The 20102-nt window shown below is 41.9% G+C and overlaps 1 protein-coding gene across 1 annotated transcript in view; it reads left to right on the forward strand.

The window, feature by feature from the left end:
* The window catches only part of AFF3 (ALF transcription elongation factor 3), a 578889-nt gene extending 563989 nt beyond the window's left edge, over window positions 1–14900 (forward strand). The window contains exons 17-22 of the mRNA XM_060117048.1: window positions 1476–1612; window positions 6875–6946; window positions 8980–9073; window positions 11192–11241; window positions 11379–11602; window positions 14779–14900. Coding sequence (XP_059973031.1) covers window positions 1476–1612; window positions 6875–6946; window positions 8980–9073; window positions 11192–11241; window positions 11379–11602; window positions 14779–14900 — 699 coding nt within the window. The remainder of the gene's footprint in view (window positions 1–1475; window positions 1613–6874; window positions 6947–8979; window positions 9074–11191; window positions 11242–11378; window positions 11603–14778) is intronic.
* The last annotated feature ends 5202 nt before the right edge of the window (window positions 14901–20102 follow it).

Below are 20102 nucleotides of genomic sequence, written 5' to 3' on the forward strand. Positions count from 1 at the left end.
TCGGTGTCATCTTGCCCAGCCTGGCCTTTCCCAGCGATACTCTGCTCCAGCCATGTTGGCCCCCTGCCACCTCTAAGCACACCTGACTCGTGCCAGCAGGCAGGTCTTTGCACCTGCAGAGCCTCACACTCACACGCACACCCACACCTTCAGTGTCCTCCCCAAATTCAGCCAGATCATGCTGTTCCTTCCCAGTTTCCTCCCCAGCCTCCCTGTAGCCCCATCACTTGCTCCCTCCCTGCCCTCTCTTTGGCACTGGACTCCTTGCTTTGCGTTCGGTTGGTTAATCACAGGCTGCCTTGCACTTTGAGCTATCTTGTGAGTGCACATTTTTTCTCTCCAAATAGATGTTCCTGGAAGGAGCTTTTGTGTGTCAAGTACAGACCACACAGAATCAGGTGCTTTAGCAAATACTTATTGAAAGAAATGACTTCCTTAATCTGAAAGCACTGCCAAGAAATATTGCTCTGTAGCCTCTTAGGGTTATAAGCTGTTTAAAATTTTGACTTGCTAATGCGGGAGAATTCTGCTCTACATTTCCCTTTCCTGAGGTGTCATGAATAATGAGAGGTTTTTTTAAGAGGCAAGACTTAGATCAGTAGTTAAGAGTATCTGTGTAATTCTGTTTTGATTGATGAAGGAGTGTTTGAAAACTGCGGAGATGATGCAATTCAAATTTAGAATGTGTCATTATCCACCTAGAGGAAGAATGCATGGAACCATGCACGAACCTGATGTGTACGTTTGGACTTATGAGAACCTGAGAACGTAAAGCTGATTCTTGGTTATCCTCACTGATATGGGTAAAGATTAACATAAAGTTAGGTACCTCCTATAATCCCAAAAGGTCCTTTTTTCATTTTATTCATTTTCAACGTTGTGTCCTTCAAGCTGAAATCACGCCTTGGGCTTTACCTCCTCTCCCTTTCTCTCCTCACCCTCACGCTTAGGGTGACGTTCTAACTGCTAACGAAACAACTAAAAAATACATACTTAAAGGAAGACGTGGAGAGGTAAATGTCAGAAATAGTGTAAAAGATAATAAGGAAGGCCTTAAACCATCAAAGTGAGCGTATACCCCAAAAGTGTGAGAACTATTACATGGAGTCAGGCCTAGGAACGTAGATATGTATTTAGCACAGCAGTGAGGACCAAGGAGCGAAGTTGACAGACCATTAGGAGCTGGAAAGAGGGCAACAGAAATTAAAGCAACCGTGAAGTTCTGCACAATTCTGATTGACAGTTGTGATGTGGATGTGGTATAATTCTGTATAACCATTTACTCACTTACCCTAAACCAGTAGCAATTTGCGAAAATACCTAGAGAAGGTATTACCCTATTTCTCTCTTCTCTCAGCTCCATTCACAGGAGTTTGGAACTTCAAAGTCGGGTTTCTCAAAGTGTATAAATTATGTGACAATGATGTTTGAAAAACTATTCCTAAGGAAGACACTATATTAACTCTCTTGATCAGGTGGAAAAGTTTGGAAAGGCTCTGAACTATGCTGAAGCAGCCTTGTCATTCATTGAGTGTGGAAATGCAATGGAGCAGGGCCCAATGGAATCCAAATCTCCTTATACAATGTATTCAGAAACAGTTGAGCTCATCAGGTAAGCGCTGTGTTTTCTTGCTTGGGGGCAGGGGTTGGGGGTGCAGGGAAGAATGTATATAAGTGCTGTGAACACAGAAAAGAATGTCAACCTGCACTGTCAGCTACCAAGAACCAATGTTCATCCCCCAAATAAGAGTGGACAATCTGGGGCTTCCCTGGTGGCGCAGTGGTTGAGAGTCTGCCTGCCAATGCAGGGCACACGGGTTCGAGTCCTGGTCTGGGAGGATCCCACATGCCATGGAGCAGCTGGCCCCGTGAGCCACTATTACTGAGCCTGCGCGTCTGGAGCCTGTGCTCTGCAACAAGAGAGGCTGCGATGGTGAGAGGCCCGCGCACCGCGATGAGGAGTGGCCCCCACTTGCCACATCTAGAGAAAGCCCTCGCACAGAAATGAAGACCCAACACAGCCATAAATAAAAATAAATAAATAAATAAATAATGATTTAAAAAAAAGAGTGGACAATCTTGCAAGACGTTTTTGCAGAGCCTGCCTCCTTCACTCTCTGTGTGAGTGCCAGGCCAGCAGTGCCTCTAACCCCACTGGCTGCAGAAAGGAAGCTGAATCTGAGGGAGATGTGAGATGTCTACTTCACCCTGCTGGGAAGTGGCAGAATTTGAATTCACTACATCTCCATGCTGCTTTTTTTTAAAAAAATCTGATCCAGATTCATATAATCTAAATCCTAACTTCATCAGTAAATGATTCAGGAGTATTTAATGAAAGGAAAGAAGATTCAAGGGGATTTTAGGAAAGGAAATCCATCCTACACGCACTATCGGAAGAGGTGCTGGCGTTGTTCTGGTCTAAGACTTGGACGTGAGCGCCATCCCCCGGCCTGGGTTAAGACCTGTAGTATAAGCAGAAGCAGGGTTTCTGACGGGGCACAGCAAGGACTTGGGTGGGAGACTCTTTGTCTTCCATGATGGCAACTTGGAAAGGCACATCCTTAATGTCTCTTTAATGAACCATTAAGGGAATTTCATCCATTAACACTACCGGGAACCTTCGTCATATGTCTTTAGCTGGTTCAACTGCTTGGGATAATGTCTAATACCCATTATGTGAAATAATCCTTCCCAAAACTAACTTTAAGAGACTTTTCTAATTCTGGAATTCTAGGCAACCTAAGAGTAAATGTGGTTTACCATGTCTCACCATTCCAGAGGGAAGATTTCTAATCATCCTTCTTGGTATGCATTGGCCCAGGTTTGCTCCTTGGTATTTTACACTGTTCTCCTTCAGGAAATAGGACAGGATGACAGCCTTTGACTTTGTCATCCCAGGATCAAGAACACATCATCTTCAAAAAGTACTTCTCAAGAATGTTTTGAAAGTTAACACTGTCCAACCATTTTTCTTATTAAAATATTTCTATTACACCAATGTATTGGTGATTCCTTCATACTATTTTCTTACATCGTACAGCATTTTGGGCAGTGAAGAAAAGAAATTGCCATAGTAAAAAAAAAAAAACTTAAAATTACTTTAAGAGATCCTAGATTCTCACATTTCTTCCTCAGAATAAGGCACAGACTCAGATGCCCACAGGCAGGCATGGAAGAATATGGGTGGAAGTGGACAGGCACAAAGCCATAATGTGTTCTAGAATGTGAGTGCCTCAAACAGAGGGATGTTTTTGGTTTTTGTTTGATCTGTTCGTTTATGTGGTCATAACCCCTGGAAAAGATCTTAGAACATAGTATGTACTCATGAATATTTGAGGAATGAACAAATAAGCAAGTCACAGGGCCTCTGGTGAACTGCATAGCCTGCCTAAAGACATTCAAACTTTAAAAAACAAACAAATAAATCCAAACAATCATAAAAGCCTGATGTCAAATAAACTGGAGGTGCTGATGTGCACACCCGCTCTCCACCAGAGATGGGACCTTGCGTGGGTGGAAAACACAATCCATTTTCTAGATGATTGAATAGAATCCCTTAAGCTACTCCAAAAACTAAGATTAAAAAGAGTTTTTCTTATCTGAGTTAGAAAACAGCATTAATATACCACTTGAATCTGCGTGTTGCCCACCAGGTTTGAGACTCCCCTCCCCCACTGAGAGACACTCGGGAGCTGAGAGCACTCCCAAGGAGGATCATGCCACAGGTACCCAGCTTAGGATGTGCTCTTTGTCCCAGTAGGCAAGAGAATTCCTTTCTCCACCAAAGGACACCAAGTGACTGGGGGACACTGGCCAGTGGAACCCTGCCACCACAGATCAAAATTGCACCACAAAGCCTCTGAAAATTAAATTGTAAATGGAACCATAGCCCACAGAAGTAGGTTATGACTTGCCTGCTAAACCTAAACAAGGTGACTTCCTTTTACAAGAAAAGATTTAAATAGGACCCAGGTGTCTCCTAACATAATAGCCAAGATGTCCAAGATACAATAGAAACTCACTCATCATACCAAGAAACAAGAAAACCACGACTGAGATGAGAAAAGACAATCAGTTGACACCAATAACCAGGATGAATCAGATGTTGGAATTATCTGACAAGGATTTTAAAGCAGCCATCATAAAAATGCTTCAACAAAAAATTACAAATTCTCTTGAAACAAACAAAAAATGAAAGTCTCAGCAAAGAAATAGAAGTTGTTTTGGAAAAGAACCAAATGGAAATTAAAGAACTGAGAAATATAACAAATAAAAATCTCACTGGAGGGGCTCAGTAGTAGAGTAGAGATGACAGAGGATAGAATCAATGAACCCGATAACAGAAAATAGAATTTACCCCGCAATCGGAGCAACAGAGAGAAAACAGACTAAAAAAAAAAAAAAAAGTGGATAGAGCTTCAAGCACAATGACAGTAGAACCTCCATGTCATTATTGGAGTCCCAGAAGGAGAGGGAGAGAATGGAACTGAAAGATATTTTGAAGAAGTAATGGCTGAAACTTGCCAAATTTGGCAAAAGACATAAACCTACAGATTCAAGAAGTGGAGAAAAACCCAAACAGCATAAACAGCCAAAGCAATGCATGCCAAGACACATCAAAATGACATTTCTGAAAACTAAAAACAAAGGAAAAAAAATCCTGAAAGCAACGAGAGAGGAATGACACATTACCCATAGGGGGACACCAATTCAAATAACAGCTGACTTCTTATCTGAAACCATGGAAGCCGGAAGGGAGTGGCACAACATTTTTTAAATGCTGAAAGAAAAAAACTGTCAAACTGTGAACTCTAGATTCAGTGAGACTTCATTCTTCAGGAATAAAGAGGAAATAAAAACATTCTCAGACTAAGGAAAACGAAAAGACTTTGTTTCTAACAGACCTATCTTTAAAGGTTGGCTAAAGGAAGTTTCTCAAATGGAAAGGAAGTGACAAAAGAAGGAATCTTGGGCCAACAGGAGGGAAGGAAAAACAACGTAAGAGCAGAACTATGGGTACATGCAATAAACTATCCTCTTCATGAGTTTTATAAATCATAGTTGATGATTGAAACAAAAATTATACCACCATGTGATGCTCAAGACAATGTTATTTAAAAGCAGTGAGGGCTTCCCAGGTGGCGCAGTGGTTGAGAGTCCACCTGCCGATGGAGGGGACGCGGGTTCGTGCCCCGGTCCGGGAAGATCCCACATGCCGCAGAGCGGCTGGGCCCGTGAGCCATGGCCGCTGAGCTTGCGCGTTCAGAGCCTGTGCTCCGCAAGGGGAGAGGCCACAGCAGTGAGAGGCCCACATACCACAAAATAAAACAAAACAAAATAAAAATAAAATAAAATAAAAGCAGTGGCATGGGGGCTTCCCTGGTGGCGCAGTGTTTGGGAGTCTGCCTGCCGTTGCAAGGGACACAGGTTCGTGCCCCAGTCCAGGAGGATCCCGCGTGCCATGGAGCAGCTGGGCCTGTGAGCCGTGGTCACTGGGCCTGCGCGTCCGGAGCCTGTGCTCCGCAGCAGGAGGGGCCACAGTGGTGAGAGGCCCGTGTACCACAAAAAAAAAAAAAAAAAAAAAAAAAAGCAGTGACATGGAAGTAAGGTTTCAACTCTTCAAGCAAAGTAGAAAATATTGATACCAAGAAATTGTGATGAGTCACATATGTATCTTGTAATACCCGGAGAAACCACTATGAAAACTAAGCAAAGAGATACACTCAAAAACACTACAGTGGACTTCCCTGGTGGCATGGTAATTAAGAATCCACCTGCCAATGCAGGGGACACAGCTTCAAGCCCTGGTCTGGGAAGATCCCACATGCAGCAGAGCAACTAAGCCCATGCACCACAACTACTGAGCCTGCGCTCTAGAGCCTGCGAGCCACAACTACTGAAGCCCGCATGCCTAGAGCCCGTGCTCCGCAACAAGAGAAGCCACCGCGATGAGAAGCCCACGCACTGCAACAAAGACCCAACACAGCCAAAAATAAATAAATTTTTAAAAAACCCACTACAAGTCTGCATGCTAGGGAGATAGTGTAATAACAGTATCATTTCTTGAGCAATTTGCAATAAGCCAGCCTACTATACCAAGAACTTTACAAGCACTCTCTCACTTAATCCTTACAGCAATGATATGGGATGCAAAGTACTCATCTTACTTTATAAATAAGGAAATGGAGGCTTAAAGCTGTTCATTTGTCTAAGTTCTCACAACTATAAGGACTTGAACCCAGGACTCCCTGACCATTCCATATACTGCTTCAGCTCTCTCCAAGTGTCTGCAAGTAGCTTGGTATATTATTGGAGAAAGGAACGGCCATAGACCTCTGGTTCAGAGAAATAAGTGAGATTGAATAAAGTTCATAAAATCTACTAGCTATGCATCCAGGACAGTTATACTACTGTCAAAGTAAGAGTTCCATAACAATAAAAAAGGAATAAATCCAAGCATTCATCTGAGTACAAGGAATAAAAATTTTTCTGGAGATTGGCCTGGAAGGATTGACCTTTGCTCCCATCTTGTCAGCCACTCAGCCATAAATCAGAATTTGTAAAAATGGATGTGTCACCATATACGTGGATAACGCTTGAACTGATACCACTCTTGACCATCTGTAGCGTTTGGACTTGTACTGTTTAAAGAGCAGAAAGCTGCTAGATGTTCCTAAAAGCCATTTTGTTCTAGTCATCACAGTCATGTCATGCTTAGAGAAAATTAGGCAGCCTCAGCTGGCTTCTAAGAAAGAACTGTCAGCAAGCACTATGAAAAACTAAGTATTGGGCAGAGAGAACTTCCATCCTAGAAGATGTTCTGTTGTTAATAAGAAAGCTTTAATTTTTTGTTTTTCTTTCCTTTTTTTTTAAGATATGCTATGAGACTAAAAACCCACTCAGGCCCCAATGCCACACCAGAGGATAAACAGCTGGCTGCATTATGGTAAGTGCATCACATCAGATTAAAATAGTCTCCCCAGCCTCGTATGTCTTCACTGGCAAACCAGGTGCTGAAATGCATGACGGCTTCCTAGTGCTTCTGACACACCAAACCAAAGGCAGTTCTCATGGTGGCCAGGGAGAGCCTGCACCCTGCTGTCCTGTGCATGAGGTGAATTCACAGTGATTGAAAACCAGCAGGTCCATGACCCAAGGACCCATTTTTCTGTGTGTGTGTGTGTGTGTGTGTGTGTGTGTGTGTGTCTTAAAATCAGGTAAGTCTGTGTTTTCAATCATTTGAATGTGAATTGTGCCAAATGTAATCTCTTGTGTTTAACATTTTAGAGGCAATCAAAATAATTCATCTGTCTCTTTACATGTGGGATTAGTAGAACTGAATCAAGATGATGGATTCAAGTTCTCAACCCATTAAACTGAGGAGCAGTTCATTCCACTTTGATAATAAAAGCAATACTTAAATGTTAATCAACACATAATAAGTTTTTTTTCTGTAATGGTGACAATGATAATGATTATAATAATAATTTTCCCCATGACATCTCCTTAGTACTCCCTCAAATCACAGGACACACCTCTCTGTTGGTTCCTCCTGTGATGGGGAGCCAAAATGTCTTTCTCTCTGATGGTTCATACTCCACTTTAGAACCTGGTCTGCAAGTTGGAGAACCGAATCTCAAAATAATATAACAGCAACATACACAAAAGAGAAAACATTAGTTTTGCATCATCACGTCCTCTGGAGTTTGGTGTGCTAAGTAAGAAGAGACTCTTGGTCAAGGGTGTATTGTACAACACAGGGAATACAGCCAATATTTTGTAATAGCTGTAAATGGAAAGTAACCTTTAAAACTTGTATTAAAATAAAAAATAAATTGAAAAATTTTAATTGAAAAAACATTTTTAAGAGACTATTAAGTCGTATTTGGTATGTTGGTATTCTAGTATGTCAACACCAGATCTGAGTTAGCAAATAATTAGGAGTGGAAAGAACCAAGGAAAAGTGGATCTGGAGAACAGGGGGAGGGAGAAGGGTGAGCTGGGACGAAGTGAGGGAGTAACACTGACATATATACACTACCAGATGCAAAATAGCTAGTGGGAAGCAGCCGCATAGCACAGGGAATCAGCTCGGTGCTTTGTAACCACCTAGAGGGGTGGGATAGGGAGGGTGGGAGGGAGACGCAAGAGGGAGGGGATATGGGGATATATGTATATGTATAGCTGATTCACTTTGTTATAAAGCAGAAACTAACACAATATTGTAAAGCAATTATACTCCAATAAAGATGTTTAAAAAAAAAGTGGGTATGGCTCAGGAAATGCTTTCTGTGCTCTTTTCAAACTTTAAGTGCCTTATTAGGATTAATAAATTAACAGTGGTTAGTTAATATTGTATAAAATAGAATACTAGTATGTAAATAACAAATATATAAACTGTAACATAAAATAGTGACTACTCCCAGTATGGTTTTTATAAAGTACATTCGTATCCGTTACCTTATGTGAACTAATTATAGTCCAGTACAGTGGTAGGGAAGGGAATAAAAACAGGTGAAAGGGCTGGCTATTCTTTTAGCAAAGCCGCTGCCGGAAGTCCAGGGTGTCAAGGCAAATCAGAATAAGGTAGTTGTGCCCTGAAATTCACCTGGTAAGCAGTGAGAGCTGTGTGCTAGAGCTTCCTCCCTCCTCTCATGGAGAGAGACTGTCTCCTAGTGGTGGAAGAAGAAAATGACAAGCCCCTCAGTCCCAACAAAGAAGCAGTAAAGCTGCTTTCTGTCTTCATATTTATATTCTTTAGTTATATCTATTCTTCATTTATTCATATTTCTTTATATGAAGTGATATACTTGTGGAGTAACTCCTTGAAATTTTGAGTTACATTGAACAAATAGGAAGGTCAGATGCCCACCATGCTATAGACCCGGAGTGCACCTGGAACAGCAAGATTGTTTTTAAGTCTTGTTAGCACAGGGCCCACTCATACTTTCGGGGCCTATTTCTCTTTTTCTGCTGCAGTTACCGATGCCTGGCTCTCCTGTACTGGCGGATGTTTCGACTCAAAAGGGATCACGCTGTAAAGTATTCAAAAGCACTTATCGACTATTTCAAGGTACTGTCTGGCTAACAGGCGACATGTTGTACCCAGTTGTCTCCCTGTCAAGGACATTTTCAAGGTAGAATCCATTGCTTTGGGGGTAATACAGGAGCTGATATCCACACGAACCCCATTTACGACATACTCGTGGAGTTCACGGCTCAGAGGATGGCCTTGAGAGCCCATCTAATTTATCCCTCAGCCTGTGTCCAAGTATTGTTATAGCCTCTAGAGAACGAAGATCCCGTTACCTATCCCAGTGTCCTAGCAAATCCATCTTTATAGCTAACATAAATTGTTCATGTTCACTTAGAGCTTCTTCCTCTGAGAAGTAATTCCTTAGAACTTCCTCTTAGCTATCTCCAGTAGCTAATTTAATTTTTCATAAAGGTGTTATTTTAAATGGTAAGAAATGGCTTGTTAGAACCCAGAGGCACTAGAACAGTAGCAATGTGCACGTATAAGGATAGAATTGCAAACCGTGCTAACTTTTACCTATCTCAGGGGATGAAGTCATTTTCATGGGGAGAATGAAAAAAGGGCGGGAGGGAAAGACCAGAAAACCTCTGATGTACTGTTGTGAATAATTCATCTGAGATTTCTGGGCCTCTTCACTGCCCGTTTGACTGTAGAAAGAAGAAATTACGCCATTTCTACCTCCACCGGCTGTTTGTCAGATATACAACCATCATTTTCGATCTTTAATCCCCAACCTCCACTTCTTGGAGATGATCTCTGATGAGCCGGCTGTGTTGGGCATTCCGTGGGCGATGTCCACCCAGCATACTGTCTCCTTTCTGGTCATGCATGCAGTGACCAGGAGCTAAGCCATTGTCTTGGTCCATTGACGGTCGTCAGTCAAAGTGACAAGTACTGACACTAAGCCTTTCCCTTTACTTTGGGCGCCTAAGGTCAAGATAAGTAGTTTTCAAAAATTTAGAATCTAAAGCGAATACTAAAGAGAGTTATTACAGTCAAGCAAAACGCTTGAATAAAGAAGGAATCTGAACTCTGTAAGCCACAGAGGTTACAGCAGAACTTTTAAGGGATCCAAGATGTTCTTAATGTCTGTAGGCAGTCCATGAAACTGTACAGAATGAATAGAGAATACAACTTAAATATCAGAGCTTCCCCCCCCAGAAGGTATTGGTAGATACCCTAAATCAAAGGCTATTTAAATACTACTTAAAGTTCAGAGATTATGAAACCTTTAGGAAACAATGATAATTGGTCCATAAAAAATGAGTTTTATCAGTACAGCTGGCTCTGAATAAAAGGCCTTTGTCCCCACCCATGTTTTTCTTATAGTCACAGGACTTTAGTGGTAGGGGAAGAGGCCTGAAGGCTGTTTTGCCAAATTCCCACATGTAAGGCCATTTCTTACCGTTTTGATAACACCTCCACTAAAAACTAAAAATCAGTCACCACTTCATAAAGTTCTCTTTAACCAAAAGAAACACTTTGTCTCTGGGGAACCAGGCTGAGGCTATTTTCTTGTCTCTGGAAGGGAAAATTCAATATTATAAAGTCCATTTTCTCCTTAACAGTCTCATAGACTTATGTCCCAGAAAGCATTATTGGGCTCTCAGGGAGGAAATCTAGCTCTACATTTAGAAGCTTTCCTTGCCAAAGGCAAAAATGTCTTTTAAATGCCTGATGCAAGCAACTGGCTCATGCAACATATCCTATATCAGAATTTTAAATAAATCAGAATTTTTGAATTTACTATTGTTCAGGAAATACATTTTAATCTGTTCTTTTAGAAACAATTAAGAGCAGCTTCCTTTAAGAGAAATACTTTTAAGCTTCATAAGTTAAAATGGTAACAGTTGATGTCTCATGTATTTTCAGGCATTAAATATATGTCAACAGTTTCTGCAAATATGCCCTATGTTTAAAAATAAGACATTCTCATTGTGTCAGTGGGAGGGGGCACCTGCCTCCCACTATCTTCCAGAGAGGAAGCCAATAGCCTAGTAATTAAAAACTCCCCAGATCCAATTTCTGTGAATCTGCATTTTAGCTACAATGTCAGCCATTACTTCTCTCCACGGTCACCTGAGAACATGTTATTGTGGGCTGTTTAAACTCAAGCAGATGGTACTCACTGTCAATGTTTTTATTTTCCTGCAGAACTCATCTAAAGCCGCCCAAGCCCCATCTCCATGGGGGGCCAGTGGAAAGTAAGTTCATTTTTCCAAAGGGAAGGTGATACATGAGATGTTGCATGACGCTGGGTAAGGTGCTCCTCTGCTTACAGTGCCCTGAGGGGCTGCCCTACCAACCTCTCCACTTGTTTTCCTATGCTCTCCCCTTCCAGGAGCACTGGCACCCCATCCCCCATGTCTCCCAACCCCTCCCCCACCAGCTCCGTGGGATCTCAGGGGAGCCTCTCCAATGGGAACGCCCTGTCCCCATCAACCATCGTCAGCATCCCACAGCGCATCCACCAGATGGCAGCCAACCATGTCAGCATCACCAACAGCATTCTCCACAGCTATGACTACTGGGAGATGGCGGACAACCTGGCCAAGGAGAACAGAGGTGTGTGTGCCTCTGGGGAGCGTGTGCGTAGTTCAGCCACAGCTCAGGGGGACACCCTGATCCTTGGGCATCAGCGGGTGAAGAAGAAATAGTAGAAGCTGTTACCTACTGTGTGAACTCTTCCTGACTTCTCCCCCTCACTCAGGGCCTCCTGTGCCTTTACCTACCTTTATCTTTACTGTGGGAAAGATCAGAGATAGTGATGGAGATAGAGATGATATAGGTACCAATGTTACAGATACAAATTATATAGATAAACACACACACGTTTTTTTCCTTCGGACAATGAGCTCCTTCAAGGTAGGGATTACATTTTATTCAACTCTGTATTCCTAAGACCTGCCTAGTGCCTAGAACACAGTTGGGGATCTGAAGTACTGGATGAATTAATTAACTGATGAGTATGAACGTTGCTAGCTATTGAAGTGATAGCTGCTTACAACTGAAAAAAAACGTGTTTGATGGGTAAGCTGTATTTCTTTTTAAATATTTGTTTTTACTGATTATAAAAGGAATGCATGTTTACTGTGGCTAAATTTGTAAAGTACAAAAAAACTATAGAGAAAAAAAATTTTTTGATCATCTGTAATCTTGTCACTAAGAAATAACTACTATTAACATTCTATTGAAAAAAAAAACCTTTTGAAATTTCTTCTCATTTTCTCCAAATATGCATGATTTTTACCAAAATAAGATCATAGTATAGGGCCTCCCTGGTGGCGCAAGTGGTTGGGAGTCCGCCTGCCGATGCAGGGGATACGGGTTCGTGCCCCGGTCTGGGAGGATCCCATATGCCGCGGAGCGGCTGGGCCCGTGAGCCATGGCCGCTGGGCCTGCGCGTCCGGGGCCTGTGCTCCGCAACGGGAGAGGCCACAACAGTGAGAGGCCCACATACCGCAAAAAGAAAAAAAAAAAAAAAAAAGATCATAGTATATATACAGTTTTACATCCTGTCTTTTCTTCATTTTACATTATATCAGGCATTTTCTCATGTCACTAACTCATTCAGAAACACCTTTTATGATGACTCTCTAATACTTTCAAAATAGAGGTATGCAATCACAAGTATCATGATTTCTCAAACCATTCCCCTGTTGTTGGACATTTGTGTTACTTCCAATTTTTTCCCACCGTTACAAATAACGTTACGATAAATATCCTCATGTCAGTCATTGTTCATATTTCTGATTACTGTCAGAGGAGGGAGTTGTAGAAGTAGAATGTGGAGGTCAACAGGTATAGATTCTTTTAAGGTATCTATTGGTGTATTATTAACTTCCTCCCATAAGATTATACCAATTTACTACTCTTTCTCCAGTGCTGGGTGAGAGTGTAAATCTGAGCTCACCATCAAGCCATTAAAGGCAAATTTTGTTCCCATGGTAACATGTGCCTCTGAGGCCAAGATTAGGATGTCCATGATGAGATGAGGAACCAAAGGCACAGATAGGCCTGAGTACGTGAAATTGATAATGAAACCAGACAAGATGTGACAGTAGTGTGGCAGTGATGCACCCTGAAACTCCAGTGGGGTGCCAAGGAGGTCCGTGCCAGGGGCTGAGGCCAGCAGGCTCGCCAAAGGAGCTGGCACGGAACAGGGTTTTGAAAAGCAAACAGTAGTTGAGTGGCTGAGATGGAGTGGGGTGCATGTCACAAGTGGGTGAAACAGAAGGGACAAATATACAAATGTCCGCAGCCAGTTTGGGAGAGCCTGAGCAGGCCAGGCTCCAGATGGCACTGCCAGCTGCTGCCAGACGTCCCTCAGCAGAGCTGCACATCCGGTGCAAAGTCCGCATGGCTTCCCCAGACCTGCCCCTCCTCCCCTGTTCTTCTCCTGACCTCCTGCCACACCTTCCCCCCCCCCGGCCACCTGGACCGTGGCTCTTCTCGGAGCCTCCCCAGCAGGACCTCATTCAGCACATACAAGAGCGCCTTTGAAAGAATACTCCCAGCTTCTTACTTTCAAGGAGTGCCATTCAGTGGTCCAGTTAGGGCAGCCTGGCAGCCACATGAATTGATTCGTCTCTATGAGCCACCAAACCGTGATCTCTGCGATGGCAGAGCCTACACATGCTTCATCTCGGTGTACTCCCTGCCCCTGCCCTCCTGCACCTAGCGTGGTGCCTTGGCAGTAATACATGTTTAAGGAAAGGACAAACCCAGAGAATGTCCAAGGACTAGAAGGTGACCTCAGTAGAGGTGTTTCAGAACCCATCTGTGAACAAGGACCTACAGTATAGCACAGGGAACTAACTGTACTCAATATTTTGTAATAACCTACAAGGGGAAAGAATCTGAAAAAGAATAGATATATAACTGAATATATATAACTGAATCCTGAAACTAACACGACAGTGTAAATCAACTATCCTTCAGTAAAATAAAAATAAAAGACAACTTAAACAAGCTGGATGCTCCAAAAAAAAAGAGAGGGACTTCCCTGGTGGTCCAGCAGTTAAGACTCCGTGCTTCCACTGCAGGGGGCATGGGTTTAATCCCTGGTCAGGGAACTAAGATCCCGCATGCTGCACGGTGCAGCCAAATAAATAAATATAAAATTAAAAAAAAAAAAAAGAAAGAAAAACCTGTCTCTGATTTGTCTCCAGGAGCCTGGAGCCCACTCCATCGGACTCCCACCCTCCCCCGACAGGGGCTTAGCACGTAGCACAGCTGAGGACAGTGTAAGGGATAACAGAGCTGCAGGCCAGGTTCAGGGTGGGACGCATTACTGCACAAGGAGAATGCAGCCTGAGGAAGTACATTTTCTTTGCTCTTTGGCTAAATAAATGCCATTCGTTTGGGTTTGGTTTGGTTTTGCCATGCCATGTTTCCTTTGTTTATTCAGAATTATTTCAGTAAAATACATACATATTTTTCCTCTCTGTCTATCTACATGTATATATTTTAAACATGAAGAGTTAAATCTATTAAAATCAGTGTACTTACAGAACAGTGAAAAAATGACATGTAGAACACACAGCATCCATTAAATTCAATATTGTAAATGTCACTCGTTTGAATTAGAAGTCGCCAGTTGAGGGATTATTGGGATAGAGGTGAGCTCTCGGGGGTTTATTTTGTTAGGTTGAGCTCATGTCAAGTGATGGGACAGAGAAGGCTTGATTTATAAAGAGGACCAAGTGTGTGTCCCTCTAACGACCCTCTCTTTTTCCTAGAATTCTTCAATGACCTGGACCTGCTCATGGGGCCAGTCACCCTGCACAGCAGCATGGAGCACCTGGTCCAGTACTCCCAGCAGGGCCTGCACTGGCTGCGGAACAGCACCCACCTGACATAGGGACCCCTCCTTCGGGCTGGAGGGCACTCTTGTCTTCACGGACAGCTCAGCATTTCTGGACACTGTGCTCCTGAAGTTCCCAGCCACAGCATTTCTCAAACGGCGGTGAATATTTTCTCAGCATCGAACAATGGTCTTTTCTCCCAGGGCATGTGTGTTTGTATGTGTGGGTGTAGAAAAGCTGCCTGTGTAAGTGTGTAAGAGACACAGCTCTTTAGAACATGTTTTCTTTGTCTAGTTTCCATAATCCCAGGCTAGACAAAGGGATCAGACGTTTCTGATTAGAGAAAACACACTTACACACACACACACACACACATACACACACACACTTTCTAGTTCAAAGCTAAACCGTGACTTCTTAGAACATTCAACGAAAATCTCATGGGTTAGTGAACCAGGTGCAATACAGCACACCAAAAGCTTGACTGCCAGCTAAGATGATCTTAGTTCTTATACTTTTGATTACTTTCAGTATTAATATACTCTCCCCCAATTATTATTTTTTTGATTGTGTGTATTAATGGGTAATTGAATAATGAAAATAAGTCAGTTATTTTTGTGCTGGACGTTTACTAGATTGCATGTTACCAAATACCCTGCCTTTTGTCTAGTACCTGCCCCCTCCAGCCAACTTTACTGTCAACTAAACGTGTTAGAAAACAAGTGAATTGACTCCCACGGGCCTTCCCTGCCCTGCCCCGCAAAATAGTATGACCGTGACACTGAGATTTGGTAAAACCTCAGTGTCTTTGAAAATTCACCAACATGAAAGCAGCAACTACTGCTTTTGGGGGCTCAGTGAGTAATTGAAATCTTCTGCACATGCCAGGAGCCCGCCCGGCACATGTGTTTCTTCTTCCTGCCACTGTGACCCAGGGGCTGTGGAGCCACATGGTGTCTGTCGGCCGATATTTTTCAAGTGTTTTCTTTCCATGATAGCTTTCTTACCAGTTTCCTTGGCCAGATGAGGACATTACCTAGGATGTCCGTTCACTCGGATCTGTATCTGTTGCTTCTCAGGCCAAAAACTATTTGCTATCGTGATTCTATCTAATCCTCTCACTCTTGGAGAAAGTGCCACTGCAGGCCTTGAATGCATTTTGATCTGGGCGATGTGTTTCAGGCTTTGATCAGCAAGCTGCTTACTCTACAGATATAAGTTATTCCTGCAAGGATCGCAGTTCTGTCTGGGGTAGCAACGACCAGTCTGGTATGTTTCCGTCTTGTCCTTGATTCTTTTCTTTTCTTTTTTTTTTTTTAATTAAGTTTACATTTTAGTTTTTTTGACATCTTTGTTTACAGTTTTTGTCTGAAATTTATTTCTTTTATTGTCTCTCGTCATACCCTAGATTTGGTCTTCTTAGTAAATATATTTGGATATAAAAATATTGGTTAAAAAAAAAGAAAAACTCCTGGAAAAGAGGATATACTTCCTATACCTTAAAAACAAAAACAATGACCTTGAGGCCTCTCACTTGACAAAATTGCCCCAAGACGGCCTGAGAAAGGTGATGTGATGTGTGGAACAATCCATTTTTCAAGGTGATGGTAACACAAAACGTTTATAACAGATACTGATGGTCTTATTGGTTTGGTTGCAATGTTAATATCTTTGTCAGCCTGATCTGTAGGTGGGAAATAAGATTGCTGTCATTCCCTAGCTCTAAGCGCTGATTTAAAACCTTACAAATGATTGAACAGCTTTGGTGATTTGAAATTCATTTAAATGAACAAGTGAAGGCTTTGTGCAATTTGCATTTGGCGTTGGCCTTCAAGCATCTGGAAATATTAACAGTACTTCTTTTTTACATTTATTCAACTGAGGTGCTTCTGACATTCCTTTCACTAATTGTTGCTAGAGTTCCCAATCCCACTGGAGTCTAACTTAAGAAATTTTGAATTTTTTTTTTTTTTTCTGGAAGACTGAGGCTTAGTTGTACTCACTCCTGCTGAATTCTGATGAAATGTTCAGACTCTCACATAACGGGATGGCCCCCAGGGTCCATGGTGCACCCCTGGGGTGCTTTTCTGGTCTTCCCCACCTTTCAGTCTCAGGCCTCGTGGTGGTGTTCACGTGATGTGCTCACCTGTGAAACCCATTTAAACACACAGGTGACCTCTGGCTAGTTGTGCAAGCAGCACCCCATCAGCGCTCCGTGAGCTGCGTTTCCAACAAAACGTGAAACTGGCCATTTGGGGGCTGTCACAGCACGCCGTTCTCAGTGTCTTTTGTTTCATTGGTAGAGCATGTTGGGGGCGGTGGTGGCAGTGGCTTTTCCTTGCCTTGGCATTGATGCTTGTGATAAGGAAGCATCTTCTGATTGTTGCTGGTTTCTTTTAGTTAGCTTTGTTCAAAGTAGAAATATCTTTCTTGTGTTTTCTGGTTATGAAAGTAATACATGCTCATGGTAGAAATCTGAACAATACAGAGAAGTATAAAGTAGGAAGTATTCAGTCCCATTCCCCAGAGACAACAGTGGTCATCTTTTCCTGTATAGGAGAGTCTCCCATTTGAACGTAGAATGTCTATCACCTTTTCTTTCTATTTGAAGACATTATTTCATCAGAAGTTCAGTACAAGTTCAACGGGCCTTATCCCTCCATGACCTGAACGGACCTGGATCACAGTTGTTAAGAGTTATCTTTAAAAGAGAGGAACCCAAATATATTCCTGATCAAAATGTGGGATTTGTTGCCATTCGACACAGATCAGACTAATGTGCAGAACTGTGCTTGGAAAGAGAGGTTCGGTTAAAACACGTTTCTGGAAACTTTCAAATCACAAAGGGAAACTCGGACCCACTGTCTAAAGAGGAATGTACTGGAAAAAAAAATCTGAGGAGTTGACAAATTGTGTACTAGATTGAACACATGGAATCAATGCAATGAGCCTTCTGCACTAAAACGTACCCTCGTATCTGCAACAATGATGTGTGTATTATATAACAGTGATGTGTACATTTCTGACATCCCATACATAATACACAGTTTGTATAAATGCATACGTTTAAAAATATATATGTACAATACAGCTAACATAAAACTGTAGTGCGCCTGAAGGATACGACTGGTGCCTAATATTGAGTATAAGTCACTACGTGTTCAAATCACCTCAGAAGTGCAGTAATTGTTATCAACTTGATCAGTGCAGCCAACCTTATTTATGAACCACATCTTTGAAACTGTGCAGTAGTATATACATATATATTTTTAAATAACATTTTTCACAGTTTTCCAGAGTTACTGTTGAAATCTGTATCACCAAAAAGAACAAAAAACAAAAAAAGCAAGATTTTTTAAAATAATGTAGACATTCTTCAGACCCAGTAATCTGTGTGTGATTTCCTGTCTGTAGATACCCAAGACACTCTAGCAGTCACCAGCCTTAATGCATGTACAGGATATTATTGTGACTTAATTTATCTGCAGTTTTTAATCCATGTGAAATTGGAATTTATAAACTGACTTGGATTAACTATGTCTGCCTTTCTAAGGTTGCAAATGTTACATTAAATGATTTATGTTATAAATGAGAGGCATCGAGTTGTACGTAAAAAAAGAAAAAAAATGTCCACCAATTTCTGTGAATATTTTTACAAGGAAACTTCAGAATCAAAAATATATTCAAATAAGCATTCTGGTCCCCAGTTCATAATCTCTTTAGAATGGACCTTGTTGTTTCATAAAATTTTTAAATGGAGCTTCCACTGATTATCATTAATAAGTCTGATACTTTTCATGGGGGTAAAAAGTATGTTTTTCTTTATTGTAAGTGTAGTTTACTATTTGTCTTTCCCATTTCCCAGCATATTTACACACGCACATGCATGTGTGAGAATGCACACACATGTGTGAGAACACCCCCCCCCCACTGTCCCAGAAGACGCTGCATAGGAAGCTTGAGGGGTTTATTTTGATGACTTTACTGATGCCTGTCCAACCAGTAGCCCTGGGACACTGTTTGACTCATCATTCCATAATGACATAAGTTAACTCACCTGACTTGTGTCTACCTGGTTTTTCCAACTCTAACCAACATGGTGGAATAATGCTGGCAATATTTGGTTGAGTGAAACGAGAGAATTTTGCACTAACGAAGATAGAAGTATTAGACCAGTGGCTTTCCATGATGTATCCCCCCCGATGTGGGAGGGTTTTTTGTTAACCTCATTTGTTTACTCTTCTCTCCCTCCTTTTTCATTCCCCTTCTCCCCAAACTAAACTAAACAAAGAAGCAGAAACAGCCACAGAAACAAAACAGTTTCTTCACTTTACCCAGCCTATGTCCTTAGATTCAAATACGACAGCAGAACCCTAGCTCCGGTCACCATGGAGACCGCCTCATCCCAAAGGTGACCTGGACGAGGTCCTTGGCTTTGCTTGCTCCAGAGACCACTGAGCTTAATACTCTTTCAGAGGTGGTTTGGGCTATGAAACGCCCAATAGTCTTTCAAGAACTGTCTTTCCCTTATGCAGTTTTGCCTACTACTCAGCTGAAGTCTGTTCCCATCAGAATCCTATTTTTAAGAAGTAACCCATTTTTGATGAAACCTGGATCAAGTGGAGTCTTGAAAGACTTTTTTTTTTTTTAATGAAAGTGAAAAAAAAAAAAAAAACCAACAACATAAACTGCATTTCCAACAAATTGGAGCCAGAGTTTTATTTCCTTGTCTTCCCATTCCCAGAAGAGCACAGTTTTTCAATATTACAACTTCCTGACAGCACAAGAAATGTTAAGACTTGAGATTTGTGTTCTCTTTGTCCAAACCGAATTCTTCTGTATATGTCATCAGACGGGTCCATTTGTTTGCTTGGCATGAGGAAAATGATAAAACTCTGTTCTCAAACGAATTACATCTGACCACGGTTTTGGTTTTTATTTTATTTTATTGGCACCCTGAGGCAGCAGGGGGTGAATTGGGGGTCGGCGACAAGGGGATTTAGACTCACAGCTCTGACTCAAGTCATGGGAATCAAGGGATTAAATCCCTCTGTGTTACTTTGAAAATCCACCTCGTATAGCCAATTTTAAACACATTGATCTAAGGGATGAATGACTCATTGCCAGTCAACACAAGGATCAGCATTTGTCTTTAAGCACCAGGAAGTAGTGATGAGACCTGAAAAGCTGAATCAAGGACTTGTTTTTCCACTCGTTTCGAACACAGGAAAAGCTCATCAGAAAATATGTATATCCAA

Source organism: Mesoplodon densirostris, chromosome 14 (assembly GCF_025265405.1).
Source record: "Mesoplodon densirostris isolate mMesDen1 chromosome 14, mMesDen1 primary haplotype, whole genome shotgun sequence".
Lineage (NCBI taxonomy): Eukaryota > Metazoa > Chordata > Mammalia > Artiodactyla > Ziphiidae > Mesoplodon > Mesoplodon densirostris.